This window comes from Centruroides sculpturatus, unplaced genomic scaffold (assembly GCF_000671375.1).
Source record: "Centruroides sculpturatus isolate CEXI.00-Female unplaced genomic scaffold, Cexi_2.0 scaffold195, whole genome shotgun sequence".
Lineage (NCBI taxonomy): Eukaryota > Metazoa > Arthropoda > Arachnida > Scorpiones > Buthidae > Centruroides > Centruroides sculpturatus.
In genome coordinates this window covers 843,608-860,350 of record NW_019384511.1, presented here as the reverse complement: position 1 = coordinate 860,350, position 16,743 = coordinate 843,608, and the positions used below count along the sequence as shown (strand labels likewise).

The 16,743-nt window shown below is 24.4% G+C and overlaps 1 protein-coding gene across 1 annotated transcript in view; it reads right to left on the bottom strand.

Moving 5' to 3' along the window:
- Nucleotides 1-857: 857 nt before the first annotated feature.
- The window catches only part of LOC111622430 (rho GTPase-activating protein 20-like), a 67,898-nt gene continuing 52,012 nt past the window's right edge, over nt 858-16,743 (bottom strand). The window contains exons 5-15 of the mRNA XM_023364806.1: nt 15,347-15,457; nt 14,580-14,687; nt 14,313-14,401; nt 9,727-9,832; nt 9,547-9,611; nt 8,934-9,083; nt 5,944-5,985; nt 4,748-4,844; nt 4,594-4,671; nt 4,447-4,510; nt 858-1,071 (exon numbers count right to left, since the gene is read on the bottom strand). Of these exons, the coding sequence (XP_023220574.1) occupies nt 896-1,071; nt 4,447-4,510; nt 4,594-4,671; nt 4,748-4,844; nt 5,944-5,985; nt 8,934-9,083; nt 9,547-9,611; nt 9,727-9,832; nt 14,313-14,401; nt 14,580-14,687 (975 nt within the window). The 5' untranslated portion in view covers nt 15,347-15,457 and the 3' untranslated portion in view covers nt 858-895. The remainder of the gene's footprint in view (nt 1,072-4,446; nt 4,511-4,593; nt 4,672-4,747; nt 4,845-5,943; nt 5,986-8,933; nt 9,084-9,546; nt 9,612-9,726; nt 9,833-14,312; nt 14,402-14,579; nt 14,688-15,346; nt 15,458-16,743) is intronic.

Sequence of the window (16,743 nt, the reverse complement as noted above, 5' to 3'; positions counted from 1 at the left end):
TTTTTTGTAAAACAAATAAGACCTAAATTACAATAATAATTTAGAAATATTATATTACTATTTAGGGCATGAATTTCCATTTTCCATCAAAATGAGTTTCATTCGCACATTACTTCAAAGATCGGAATTGGATTTAAATAATTTTAGTAATATTAGCACTGATACAAAATGTACTTTTATTTTACGGAAGAAAAGTCAAAAAGCTACATCATATCCAAGTAAGTTAATTTTTCTTCGATAAAATATTCAATTATTTTTCCATTATTGATTAGATTCATAATTTGATTTAAATTATAAAATACTTATATTAAATCTTTGATAAATAAATATAAAAACGTTTTCATGAAAAGTTAATACAGTAGAGCGTCGTTTATCCGAAGGTCGGTTATCCGAAACGTCGGTTATCCGAAGGAATTCCAGTCGACAAATTTAAATTTTCGCCAGTGCTGTGGCGCTGTAATCTTTGGCTATGTCTTGGGCTACTCAAATATTTTACGTTTTTGATACTAAATTAACTTCTGAAGTATAATTTTTTATTGTTTTTATATTTTTCAATATATTTATTTTGTTTGTACAAAATAAAAAAATAATTTTTAACGATACAATAGTCTTCGTTAGGCTTAACATCGACGAAAATTCAACGTGAATCGACACGCAACAGAGAAAAATTTCAACACGGGATAAATTAATATATTTTTTCGTACATAATTGGTTATCCGAAAAATAAGTTATCCGAACAACTCCAGTCCCCAATTGATTCGGATAAACGACGCTCTACTGTATTAACTTTTCATGAAAACGTTTTTATATTTATTTATCAAAGATTTAATATAAGTATTTTATAATTTAAATCAAATTATGAATCTAATCAATAATGGAAAAATAATTGAATATTTTATCGAAGAAAAATTAACTTACTTGGATATGATGTAGCTTTTTGACTTTTCTTCCGTAAAATAAAAGTACATTTTGTATCAGTGCTAATATTACTAAAATTATTTAAATCCAATTCCGATCTTTGAAGTAATGTGCGAATGAAACTCATTTTGATGGAAAATGGAAATTCATGCCCTAAATAGTAATATAATATTTCTAAATTATTATTGTAATTTAGGTCTTATTTGTTTTACAAAAAAGTATACAAATTATAACTTATTAGAATTTTTAACAATTTTATAATTAAATTAAAAATTAAAAAACATTTTTACTAAACATCATCGATTAAGTTAAAATATTGTATTTCAATAATATCAAGTTTAATTTATACTCTGTGCTAAAAACACTAATTTTTTTTTTATTATACTCTAAAATATCAGTTTTGTCATCTATAGTATAAATTATAATATACTTATTATGAAAATACTGTCCAATTTTTGAAAGAAAATATATTTAAATCTGCATAATAATTATATTTAATAAAAAGTTTCTCTATTTAACAAAAGTTAAAAAGTTGCAAGAATTAATTCATAGAATAAATAAAAAATTCTTATACAAATATAAACATCTAAACTTAACAGTTATATATTAAAACCAAACAATTGCTGGATTAAAGCAGGCTATATTACTACTACTATCATTAATTAAATACTTATCATTTAATTAATAATAATAGTAGTAATATAGTCTGATATAATCTGGCAACTGTTTGGCTTTAAAAAGTTCTTATATTCATATATAATTTACATCTTTGTAAATAAAATTAAATTTATATATATATACTATGAATATACCCACAATGAAAAAATAACTTATTTTAACAGTTTCTATAAAAATAAAATACCAGTACTCTGATAAATTTTAAAAAGTTTAAGATAAGAACTGTTACATTATTAATTATTAATTTTACCATTAAATAACAACTTCTGTATCTCTTTTCTATATCCAAAGTATTTCAAAATTATTAATTACATGATATTCAATTTATATCTTATTTATCAATACATAAACTTTTATTTTATGTTGTATATGATTTATTTAATTTTAATAAAATTGATTTTGTTTAATGCATTTCATGAAAATGCTGATTGAATTTCATATACCAATAGTAAAGAATAAAACTATATACTTCTGTATGTTCATTTCTTATGTAATTATTAAAAATATTATGTAGGTAATAAAAATAATGTATGAGAAACTATTCAATATATTCAAAGTAACAAAAAAAATGTTTTGTTCAAATTCAAATAATGAATAAAATTTAATAGGATTATTTTATTAGATAAGATTTCAATTAGAAGTACAGCTTTTATTTTGTATTTAGTTTTATCAATAAACTTCACACAGTTTTGAATTTACAAAAAACAAAAAAAAAAAGCAAAATTCTCTAAAAGCAAAATAAAGTTACTATTGTATAAAAATGTTAGAACTTTCCGTTCAGAAATAAAATATCTTTTCCTTAGACATTCGGTAGAGAATTCGAACTTCACACTTTAATGTGAATTGACTTTTGTGTCTATTCACATAAAGGTGTAAAATTTCGAATTCACAGAAACTTGTAAATGAGGAGACAGTAACAACCAATAAATAAACAACTTTTAATATCAAAAGGAAACATAAATGATAATTGATTTAATTAATAATCTGTCCACCTGTTTTGCTTATTTAGATCTTGGCTAATTTATTGTTTCACCTACAATGGCATTTCAAGGACAATGGTAGGAATAAAATACCGTATTTCGTTGCAAAAAGAAATCCAATGGCAATTGGTATTTTAAAATTTATTGATTCAAGTGCTTTTAAAATTTGGGGATCAAAAAAAGCGCGATATACCCGAAATCGTTATATAACAACGGGATACTTTATTATATTATATTTAATTTAATAAAAAGATATATATACTATTAAAAACTGATATTTATTTTATATGAAATAAAAATTATAAGATTATTTACTTGATGATTACTTCATAGAATTTATTTAGGTTATAGTATTTATTTCACTTATGTTATTTCAGTAATAAAAAGGAAAAATTTATTTTTGATAATGATTAATCAATTAGATATTTTAGATAAGAATGTCAACATACTTAAACGTGACAGCCACGTTGATAGTTGGCCAACCCAAAACGAATGATGTCTCGTGAGAAAGACTGATTTCGGACACCTCATTTATGCACGTGGATGTCCACAGTTCGCACACCAATACTTTTTCCTTTAATCGAAATGTGCCGCCAGATCTAAAATAATAAACAATAAAAAAAATTCAAGAAAATTAAAATTTTATTGATTTAATAAATTTTAACAGATATTAGAAATTTACACGCGTAGATGGATCTTATTACCAGAAGGTATTATGATTTGNTAAAAAATTCAATTTATATACGAAGTATTTTTAATAATTTTTAAATACTATTCTATATTATCAAAACTCTAAAATATAACTATACATATCTACTGAAATTAATTAAATTCTTACATTATTTTTAAAAATACAAATAATTACTCTGAATGCATTTTAATTATAGTATATTTAAAGGAAATTCTTCTGAAACATCTGAATAAATAGAGTTTCTTAAGATGTATCTTAAAAGAAATTTAGAAGTTGTGATAAAACTTTAATATATTCACTATTTTTATATATAGTTTTTAATGGTAATGTGCTTTCAGAATTTAATTAAAATTTTATAATTATCTTAACTATTTAAAATCAGAAATTTAAAAAATACTTCATATAAATTTGAACTGAAAGAAGTTAAAATAAATTAAACTTTTTAATGAAGAAATGTTGTTAAATTTATCATTATTATCCTAAAAACAAAATACTTTTCTTAAGCTATTTTTATCTGATAAATTTATAACTGTCTACTTTTTATTGTACTATGTTTAATCAATATTATTACAATGCAGTCTTTGATAAAAATGGAGTTATATTTATCAAACTGTGTATATACTGTATATGAAAATGGCCTGCACTTGAAATATTTATAAATGTAAACACAACTTGTACAATGCTTAACTTGGTTTTTAGTACCAATTGGTAACTTGTGTTTTGCGGGAAATTTTTTAAGTGTTTGCTGTTTTTTTGTATATTAATCAATTATTATTTATTATACATTGTTTTTAATTTTGGGTATTTTTATGTTCTTGCTTTTATTGGAGGAAATAATGCTCTTTGTCATTATCTGATACAATCAAATAAGTAATAAATTTAATAAATAAGAATGTTTGTTTTTTTAAGATAATGTCTAAAATTTTAACTTATTTTGTTTAGAATAGAAAAATTTTAGATATTTCAGTGGAAAATGTTTTATATAAATATTGTTAAAATCATGTTTTCATGTTTAAATATTTTATGTAAATGTTTTCATTATAAGTTTAGTATTTCTCTGAAATATATTTTGAATAAAAGTGATAAGAAAGATTGGAAACAAATTTCTTAGGGGTGTATGTAAAATTTTGGTAAGCATATTATAATTTCTATGTACTGTACATTAAAATGATCTCTTACCAATTAATGGATAAGGAGCATCATCTTTTCTTGATTTAATCCATAACTGATATTCATTAATTCCCTAAATTAGAAATAATTTCAAATTTAATTATTATTAACGAAAGAATATTATGATAAAACTCTTTATATAACTAAGTTACTTACATTTTGACTTAATTGTTCTAGTAATAGTTTAATGCAATCTTTTGCTGTTTGTCTATTATTTACTTTTAATGTTATATACTGTAACAAATATATCAAAATTTAGTTATTTATAATGATAAAACTTTGAAAAAACTTTAATCAAATCTATACATACATGGTTACCAATATTTTCTCTACTGTTTTGACTACAAAGACTAAATTGTATTGAAGTGACAGATTTTCCTTCCTTCTCTTTGCTTGTTGATATTAATCTGAAAAGTAACATTCAATAATTATAACTTATTATTGATGATAATTCATTTTTATATATTTAATAAAGTAAATGATATATTTCATCTTTTTATTGTAATAATAGACATTATAATTTTCTTTTGTATTTTAACTGAATTGCTGAATTAAATTTTAGATTATTTAAAAATTATCAATCAAATTTCTAAAAGAATATCAAAATTTCTCAAAATACTTTTTTAAAAAGAAATTTTCAATGATTTAAGTTATTTTTAACATTTTAATATAATTTTTTATTAATATAACAAATTACATGTAAACATAATTAAATACATATATATTTTAATTCAATCTATGATAAATGTATTTACATTTATTATCTTTTGTTACAAAATTAATAATCATAGCTTTCAACTTTTCAAATATTTTTAATAATAAAAGAATTATGTAATGAATAAACAGACATGTCTTCAATTTTCTTAATTAAATTGAAATATGTATTTACTTTTTTCTACATAAATAAATTTACTTAAAATATCATTATCTTTAGAATTCTGTAAAAGTACTACATTCAATATTCCTTCAAGTGAAACCTGTGATTTTAAACATAAAATATATTCTAATTAGCTATTGTATATAATTTTTTGATTAAATACATATCAATGTAACAAAGTTCATTTAGATTTATTGTTATTATAATAAATTTTAAGAAAATAATAATACTTATTTTTTAAATTCATTTAAAATTTTTATATTCAAAGAATTATCATGTATTTTGTAGTTTTGTTGTGTCAAATTATATAATAGGAAACTGCATTCATGTAACAATGATTACTGTGACATCACAAATTGGAATTATTATAGTTTTCGAATAATGAGAAAAACCATGAAATTAATTTCACACTGCATAAATAATAATATTCAACTTGTCAAATTTGTCAGAATTTAACAAAGTAAAAAATGAATGGTAATTATAAATAATTGACATTTAAAGTAATTTTCCCCATTATCCCTTCTCACCATTATTATAAACTAATGATAATACATGAGAATATACGTTAAGAAAAAAAGTAATTTACAAACAAAAAATATAAAAATTTTTAATATAATTATAAAACTTACTGTTTCAGTTTATCTTCCCATAACTGTTTAGTATGATTAGAGCTATAAGGAAAAATAAGCAAAAAAATTAATCAAACATAAAAATATTTAAATAAAAACATTATAATACTGTAATTTTAAAGATTTATTATCTTTTATTGTTCAGCTTTTATAGAAAGTTCTGGGAATTTAGCCTATAGCTTTCAATAGTTTTCGGAATTATTAAAAAAAATAAACAAATAAATAAATGATTAGTAAAATACGAACTAAATAAATGCCAACATTTATTTAGTTCGTATGAGTGAGATTTGTTTACGGAAAAGACCAGTTCTAAAATTGAAGGACATACATAGAATTGACGCCAAAATGATGATTGAAAAAAATGAACGTGATTTACCACACACTTGATATTTATCCAAGTGTACGAGAAATTACTTTAACCTTGATGAAATTAAACTATATAATTTAAGCACTTGTGGCAGAAACAAAACATTTTAAATGATATTTTGTTCATAATAATTTTTATTATTTAAAATATAAATATAAATAAAATGTATGCATTCATTTTTGACAAAAGAAAAATAACTATAGTGTTCATAGAAAAAAAAAAATAGCGAAGGTCTTTCGAGATCGCTAGTATCTAGTAAGTGGGTCACAGATTAGCCAGTACATCTTTGCCATCGGCTTCCAGAGAGAACCTCTTCTATTATATCCGGAGGCAATTCCTATTTTTTTTTTTTTTTTTAACTTTCATTTTAAGAGTCATTTGTGTTCAAAATCTTTCTATACTTATCGTTTGCTCTGATAAACCAAGGCTAAACCATCCTTCACATGCCAAAGTAGTGAGGTCAATGTAGACTATAAAGTTTTCTCTGCGGCTCCTGGCATTATAAATTTTTTCTTTCTTACCTTCGCTTAGTTTGTCCATGCTAACGAGACTGACTAGCCATAAAAATTTTAAAGTATAAAATAAAACTATGTACCTAAAGCTGCTAAATTTCCAATCACATTAAAATAATTTTTCGACTTTTGCAATTTTAATATTAAAGCATTTTTAATTGCGTATTTTTCTTAATTAATTAAAAAAGATTATCTTATATCGTATCTCCGTCACGATTTGTATAACATGACAGTTAATGATGTATGGATTAAATGAAACTTATTTATACGCAAGTCAAATTTTACGAATCAGTTTGTGTTGATCGAACGTTGAGACATGCATCTTAATTATTTGAAATAATTAAATATATATACACATATATATTAGTTTAAAAATATACTTATTAACTTAAGTATGACTGCAGATTAGACCTACCACACAGTTCATGGCGATTCAAATTATTGTCAAGATCAAGACCTTTTAAGTATCAATCCATCAGGTATAGTACCTGACCCGTAGATACAAAGTATCTAGCTACAAAAAGGAATGTAGAACCTCACATCTACCACAGAGATTTATAGAAAGTGCCAACCGCCTCTATTATCATAACTGCTGCTATCATTCAGCCAAAAGCTCTAGGGGCTAAAGAATCGACGGGATTCGTAGACACGAACTGGCCATAACAATAAGTCATAGTAAATGTAGTTTTAAAGAAATTGCACGTCTACTTCGATTTGGTTCAAAGAAGTTACTTTCCTTAAATTCAGCAAAACATTTTACAATCAAGACCAAGATCATATTGCACAACATTCCATTGCTTTCAAACTAAGCAATGGAATCTTCGATAACTAAAACTTTTTTTTATTATTTTCAAATAAATACAATTTCAATTTCTTAACTTTTAATATTAAAAATGAAAAATAATGACAATAACAGTAACATATATTTGATAATAGGATTATATTAATATATCTATTACTTAAACAAACTATTCGCTTTTACATTACATTATATAATTATATAAACGAGCAATTATTTATTGTAACATCGGTCATAATTCCGGGCTGCAATTTTTTTTTATTTAAAATATATGCTCTCCATCTGAAATTAGTAATAGCTTATCCCTGTACATCATACTTTTCCTTTAACAATACAGTCGTGCAGGTTATCTATAAAACATCTTTCAGGTGAAAATTTTTGAATTGAAATAACGTGACTTTCGGTCTTCATCAGAAGTTCATATATAGTTAATCCGGTCCTCCTGCCCCTAAGGTTTTCATATCTCGTCTCGTCTTTCATATATCTAACACTATTCTCGACATTAAGGAAAGACAGACGGACGGACGGACAGAAGAATGGAAGGACGACAGTGGGAATTTATAGGTCTACAATTTTTTTCAAATTGCAACCCAATAAATATTATATATTATTTAACTAAGAATTAAATTCTAGAATAATACGAAATTTAATACAAGTTTCGTATAATTATATTAAAATTATATAGTTTCATATTAACAACTTTGAAAATAACCTATTCAGACATATTTAGCCAATATATATACCAATTTATCTGTGTTATAAGATATCTTTATTGAATGAAAATTTCATTATACTTTGAAAATTTCTTAAGCTTAAAAAGTCATGTAAAATCTATCTGTAGATTAATATTGCAAATACAAGTCTGTTTGATAGGTTAATTCAAAGTTTCTGTAACTATACATTAATTTCAGCGAACCGTTAGATTAACTTTTCAAATCGAAATATTTTAACGATGCTTTGTTAATGAAATTATTTTACGTAATATTGTTACTTATATAACTAGCATTCATTACTTCACTTTATCATTGTAATATTCAAAATTAAGTTTCAAATATCTGAATTATTCGCAAAAACGAAAATATAATTTAAGATATAAACATAAGAATTTTTATTTATTATATATACTATTAAAAACTGATATTTATTTTATATGAAATAAAAATTATAAGATTATTTACTTGATGATTACTTCATAGAATTTATTTAGGTTATAGTATTTATTTCACTTATGTTATTTCAGTAATAAAAAGGAAAAATTTATTTTTGATAATGATTAATCAATTAGATATTTTAGATAAGAATGTCAACATACTTAAACGTGACAGCCACGTTGATAGTTGGCCAACCCAAAACGAATGATGTCTCGTGAGAAAGACTGATTTCGGACACCTCATTTATGCACGTGGATGTCCACAGTTCGCACACCAATACTTTTTCCTTTAATCGAAATGTGCCGCCAGATCTAAAATAATAAACAATAAAAAAAATTCAAGAAAATTAAAATTTTATTGATTTAATAAATTTTAACAGATATTAGAAATTTACACGCGTAGATGGATCTTATTACCAGAAGGTATTATGATTTGGTTATGAAGCAATAGGCAATATTAAATATTATTTTCTATAAATTAAAATAAATATATATTTTTATCTGAAAGCTATAATTGTAAATGGAATCGTGACATTATAAGAGAAAAAGTTAAACAGAGAAAGAGGGGGAAACAAAGTATCAGTAGTATTTCAATAGAAATAGCCAATATATGTAACAATGAAAGAAATATGAGAAATAAAATAGATTAAAATAAAACTATGAATATAAAATAGAATAATTAATTAAGAAAAAAGTATGTAGACTATTTAATTATGCAAATCTTTAAATTATTTACAAGGTTAAATTAAAAATTATTAAGTCATAAATAGCTTACCTCGGCTTAGCTACGACTAAAAGATCATTGAAAAGAAACAGATGTCTATCTTGGCTCTGTACTCCCTAACAATATAAAGAAAGTTTAAGTTTTGTTATGTAAATAAACTTAAAATTTTTAATTTCCATGTAATCAATATAAATCTCCTGATAACTATAGAAGTTTTGAGATTAAACTAACCATTGTAAACTGAACCGAACCCTCCATGATAAAGGATCGACTACATTCTTGTCTGGAAAGTCTTCTCTGTGGTGAGATGATGTCTTTCTTTTGAGGGCTTCTGTAACTATTGAATTACATTAAATTAAAGCGCAAACAATTTCTCATTACCATATAATTAATGTTTAAATAAACTTGTTTACTCTCAAAAAACATTGCTCATCTTGATTCAATACTAACCACGTTTTAATTAACATTATAAATGTTAGGGTATACAGTAAATTATTCTTTTCTGTATGTAAAATTTAATCTTTGAACAATAAAGTTTAAATTTATAAATAAGTTTTCATATAAAGGATAATTTTTTTCTTTTTGTTTGCTCGTTAAAAAGCATTGCTTAATACGAAAGAATTTTTACAAGCTTATAAAATTACTATTAAAATTGCAGAATTATTAATGATAAAATTACTTATATGAGATAATTTTATTTATTTTTCGAAATATTAAATCTAGACATGTAGACAAGTAAGATTAAGCATTTTTGGTCAGTGTTTATAATTACATTTTTACTATATAAACTTAAAAATAAAAATACAAATTCACATATAAACACGCCTTGACTATGAGTATTGAAAATGTTATATAATATGTGTCTTAATAACAGAGAAGAATGATTTAAAACAATCTCCATTCAAAAAAATGACTAGTTACTGGAAAAGTCTTGCGACGATAATAATAATAAGCCATTTTCTTATCGAGTAATTAAGATAATAAAAATATTTTTATACATTCGCAATGCTATGATGTAGATCGTAATTGCAAATTTTATCAAAAACATGAGATTTTTCAGAACTACTTAATTATCGTCTCTATATAAGAAAACAGGAAGTCATTTATCCAAATAGAGCTAAGCGGTGCATTATTATTTAAGGAAATATATTAAGAAATACTTTTTATAATGTACGATTGAATGAACTATAAAACCTTAAAATAGTTTTATTTTGTACTTAAAAATCTATATAATTAAAAATTTCGAAAGAAAACTTCGTTATAAAATACAGTATAAAACTTTATAGCACTACTTAATAAAATTTATGATGATCAATTACATATGAATTTGATATTATAACAAGCTATTTTAATTTGTAATAAAAAAGTATTCAACTTTAATTAGATTTTCACTAAATATGTCGGTTTTTTAACTACTCCGTATTTATAAATACCTGTAGACATTCTTCACTTTATCATTTTAAGCAATACATTAAATAACCATTCTTTTTCACTATTTTTATACAGAGCTACGCTTATATTTTTACTTCCTTATATATTTAAAATGCAGAGAATATTCAATCTTTATAAGAATAAGAATTTTTAAAACTATACTGTATCTAATTTATATTACAAAGTGAATAATTTAAATTATTTTTTCCTTATCAAAAATATTTTAATACTATCGTCTATTACAAAATTAGGCTAGGTTATACATAGCTTATTATGTAATTCTTTTCTATATGTAAACAATTATTGAGTGAGTACCAATATATATCAAATCATTCTATCTAGCCTATATCCATATCTTAGAATGCTATCAAAGAAAATAGGCCTATTAAATTAAAAACAATACTTCAACAACGCATACCACCGGGTTCTTTTCTTATTCAAGTTTTCCATATTTATTACCCAATTTTCTTCGAAAGTTGCGTATAATCTTATTAAATTTCAAATTTTTATCTTTATTTTTTTATGTTCATACTCAGAATATTTTTAAATTTTATTATATAAAATATTTCTATAATTAATAATAATAATAATTAATGTACTACATTGGCATCTAATGTTGAGGATTTTATGTTAAGTACTGTAATAATATATTTCTTTTTATTCTCTAATCTGTCATGTTAAAGTACGCCATGTAAATTTATTTCAAAAATAATAAATTAAATACTTAGTATAACATTCAAAATCAGTGATGCTTTAATTTAATAAAAAGATCCTATTATATTAAATAGTAAATAGATAGATTGATATGTTTATATAAACATATGGGATATATATTATCTGTATCATACACCATCAGGCGCGAATTATGGCTGGTTAATGACCAGAACACATTTCACATGTGTTAAATTGACGTCACAAACGGAATTAACCGTTCCACTTCCTGTATACATTCTTTAAATTATGAAATGATTGACATTTCCTTAAGATAGTTACTCTCTTCTGATTCGCATCATTTCATCTAAGAGAAGTTAAAGACTTTTGCAAATGGCCAAATATTGATTAATCAACTAAAAATTAAAACGAATTAAACACCAACTCAAGCTGCATATAACAAAAATTAACATTTTATAATAAATTTCTATACAGACACTATAATATGCCTTTTTTTCTTTCAATTTTATAAAGTAATATTTAGTATTAAAAGCTAAGGTAGCATATAATAAAGTAAGCAAAATTTTCATTTCCAAATATAATTAAAACGTGAAGTCATTATAATTTACCTTATTAATTACATTGGATTTTTGTTCATTGTAACAACATTTATTACAATTTAAGTTGTTAAAAACTAATTATTATAACTGATAACAGATGAAATTATTTTAAATTTGGTTTTTTAAAGTTTTTATAATTGAATTTAGTAGTCTATTATTAAAAAAATAGTTCAATATTAAAATTTGTATAAAATATATTATAAAAAAAAATAGTTAGCTACGTAATTTTAAAAAATTCCACTCAAATTTTTTAAATTACCTAGATAATAATGTACAAATATTGCATTAAAATATTGGATAAGATTTGCAATACTAAATGATAAATAATGATGAAATTTGTATACCTGAAACACTCAATTTTATTTTAACAAAAGCTATTCATTTACTGAATTTTCAAAAGATGAAAAATACACATTCAGTTAAAAATTCTCAAAGTTTTAAAATATAAAAAAGAAAAGACTGAACTAATAGTTTAAATATTTAATAAGAATAAACTAAAATTTATTTTTAAAATTGAAAAACTCCCCAATATTTCGAAAAAAAAAAAAAAAATGAAATAGTAACAATGACTTGACAATATTGCATTTAGTCATTTTATCTGTTTTGAATTCTGTTTTTAGTTTAAAATCATTTCTTTAGAAATTGATTTCTAAGGTTTTAATGCAATCTTTTCCATTTGTTGTTCAAACTTTATTTTATTTATAAATAACTAAAAATTTATTAGCAAGTCTATCAATAGGATTTCATGCAGCATTCATTTTACTTGGCAATTTGAAAAAAGAATGATTAAAGAATTGTTAAAAATCTAATGAAGCGAAACGTATTAAAATTTTGGCATTTTAATCGAATATAAGAAAAAATAAAATTGGTTTGACCATGAAGCAAATCGATACACGTAATAAAAATTCGATATTAAATTATTTAACTGCAAACTATTTTGCCATAGTACAACGAACAGTTTCTATTACGTGTACAATAACTCTCAAACAGTAGCAACTTTATAATCCGCTTAATTAAATAATAAAACGGATATTAAATATTATTTGTAATTAAATATGTTAAATAACTTAAATTATAATAAGATATATATTAAATTTTTTACATTCGTAATATCATAATAATAATTAACAATATGAATCAAAAATAAAATAATTAAATGCATTATTTATAATAATAATAATAATAATGCATTTAGTCAACAAATTTTACAATTTAATAATCATCTCTTTTTTATTAATAACTCAGAAATAATTATTGATAATAATTCTCTGTAGTATTATTTGTAGACTTATTAAAAAAGGTTTCTAAATGGAATAAAAGGCAACACATCCGTATTTGATAGAAGCAGGTGTGTCTGTCTGTCTCTCATTGAGACGACTTCAATGAATGAAAACGTGCGAGACACTCACGATAACAAAATCTTGTTCGTTAGAAAACAATAGAACGAGCTTAAATTAAGATATTCAATAGGTCAACAGGAATAGCACCACATGCCATCGTGAGAACCGATTATTTGATTTATCGATCCGCCATCTTCTCTTATAGCTAAAGATATTTTTGACAATAATAAATATGTTTAAAGATTTTTTAAATAAATGTATAAATTTCATACATTCTTAATATTTCTTACGTATATTGAATAATCTTTTAAAGAGAAAAGTAAGTTGTGAAAAAGTAAGTTTCCTTAATTAAGGGTTATGGAGGAAAATTAAATTGGTTGACCACTGTACCAGATATATCTCCCACGCTCTAGAAAATAGCACACTTCCTGCCACCTTGACCAATGTGTAGTGGGCGTATATCGAGCATGTGCCCCACCCTTCTTTTCTACGGTACTAAGTATAAACAAACAGTAAACACATAGTTTTCCATGATAAAAATGTGATTTTTATGAATATAATCAGATTCAAAATTACAGTTTACTTTTAGCATTATTAGAATATTTTTAAAAAGTTTATATTAATGCGTTTAAGTGATCTTAAGATAATCAAATGTTTTGTTTCCATATAAACTCCACGAAAACGTTTAATTGTCATGAAAGTAATAATGGTCCACAATATCTAATGGTTTTAATTTTGTTAAAGAATACGTCATTTTAGAATTAGGCCAACTTACTTTTCATTTGGAAACATTTTTGATTTTCCTGGCAATGCTTTTTGAAGTTTATAGGCTGCTGCAGATTTTGTCCTCGAAAGATTCTTTTTCTGAAATGAATCAATCATAAAATAAATGACTAATATTCTATGCGTTTGAATGAACTGTCTATTTAAGAGCCTGATAAAATAATTTACTAGGTTTAAACAATATTATGAATTTTGTGAATCAAAGAATTAGCCAATTAAATATATACGAAATAAAATTTAAAATTAATATCTCACATACTGGTGAAAATGGATCTCTATCGTGCAGCCTCAAGTTATCATTAGGGAAAAGATCTTGTATTCTATCCAAATCAGTTTCTTCTTTGGCAGCCTCTGTCCTTTTCACCATCTGTAGTGAATATAATAACAATGATATCAACAAACATTCACGGATGAGATATTACTGTCGATAAAGCGCCGAAAGACATCACAAATGTTGACGTGATGCGATCCAGATCCTCCCTTGACCTTTGATCCGGTGCTGACAAGCAGCAAGTGTCAACCAGACATGGGATGGAGAGTTAGGGGGCAGATAAAACATGCTAGAGTGTTTGTGGCATCCCAATCTGGCTCCTCTTAGCAACGAAGTTTATTACCACTGATAACAACATACGCGTAGTATACATCTATGTTCAGAAGGGGTCATTAGCCTCGCGGTTTTTTCTAGCGGCTTTTCTGTAAAACTGCTTTCTAATTTCGGAAAAATTCGAAAACGGAATATTTTTATTGATAGGGAAATAAGGGAAATACAATAATTCTCATACATCCAGCTGTCCCTTGAATCGAGTCAAGGATAGAACACAATGGCTTACGTGCGTGAAACTCGTTTCCGTGACGTAAACTTCGGAGGTTGGATGAGTTGAGATCGTAAGAGGTCCTTGTTTTTACAATCGTCCTTAATGTCGATATTTTCTTACTTTCAATCACATTCATCAACGTATAATTAATTAGGTCGAACATGAATGATTTCTTATATTAAACAATAGATAGTTGCAATAATTGACTTACTTTTGTAGCCTTTAACGATGCTCTGCAAATATCACTATTATCTGGATGATCTTCGGATGTCTCTTCAGCTAATTGGGACAAATATTGTTCATATTGGACTAATCTATCCAGCTGTAGAAAGTAAAAATAATAATTTAATTTTCAATTTTCCCTTATGGATGATAATGTATATTATTTAATAAAAGTAATTGTAAAATCAGTTTATTTTCAGTATCTAAAGTAAAAATGATTAAAAGGCAAAAACTGATTAAGTGCAGAGTCTATATGCATATATAAACTAGCAGCATATAAAAAAGGTGTTATTCTATTGTTTTCTTATTTACACATACAATATTTATTGTGTGTTTAACTACTTTGTGTTTAGAAGTAATGAGAAATAAGAAAATATTACGTGACTTAATCAAATAAAAAGCCTTTTATGACAGTCTAAAATTATCAACTACAAAGATGATTTTCAAATAAAAAGTGATTTTTCTAGACCAATACTTTGTTTGTAAATTGTAAATAAACCATTTGGATAGATACACCTCCACATGAAATTGCATAGCGTGTTAAAGTTCTATTGTTCTAAAACTATAATGAATATTGCGTGTTTGAGTTTTTGCCTTCTAAGAAATGAACTTGTCATCTATGTTCTTCTCAGAAGAGACAAAGAGAATCGGTTCTATAATCATATTACAATACAATGCGTGCCTATACTCATTCATCGTCTTCCTTGAAGTGATTTAAGAGAGGAAAGAAAGCCAGGAAGTGTAAGTCTTATAGTTTTTATATTAGAAATAATTACATCGAAAACTCAAGAATATGTGAACTATTGACACTCGCGAAACATTACAAGCCTATAAAATCGGCATCATATCATAGTCTAAATGCATAATAGAGAAATAGATAGTCGGCATTCCACAACATAGGCAACGTGTAGTTTCAGCGATAGCATACTTATATATAGATGCTATCGTTTGCAAGACCTCTCTGCACCTCACGACCGCTTTTCCTAAAGCTACGTAAAGTAAGGGAGTGGTTATAATAGCAGAGTTGGGGGAAGCATCTTCAGGTTTGTGTTCGAGTTCCGTTATAGCTTATATAACAAATTGGAAACTAAATAAATATTCAAACTAAAACTTTAACAGTACATTTTCAGGTTCACCTGTTATTAAAAACTGAATATATGTATTTACTGAAATTTATAAATTCATATACAGTATTTCCCTATTTTTTTTATGTTCGATATGTTTAGGTTGCTTTTATTTCTAAATAAATAATTTAGCAATTATTTTTCTCACTTTATTTAGTTAATGAAAAAATGTTCGATTATTAATTTTAAATTATAAACTACATTAAAATAAAATAAATTAATAAAAAATACGTATAACAAGTTTAAAAAGTTGCAATTTTAG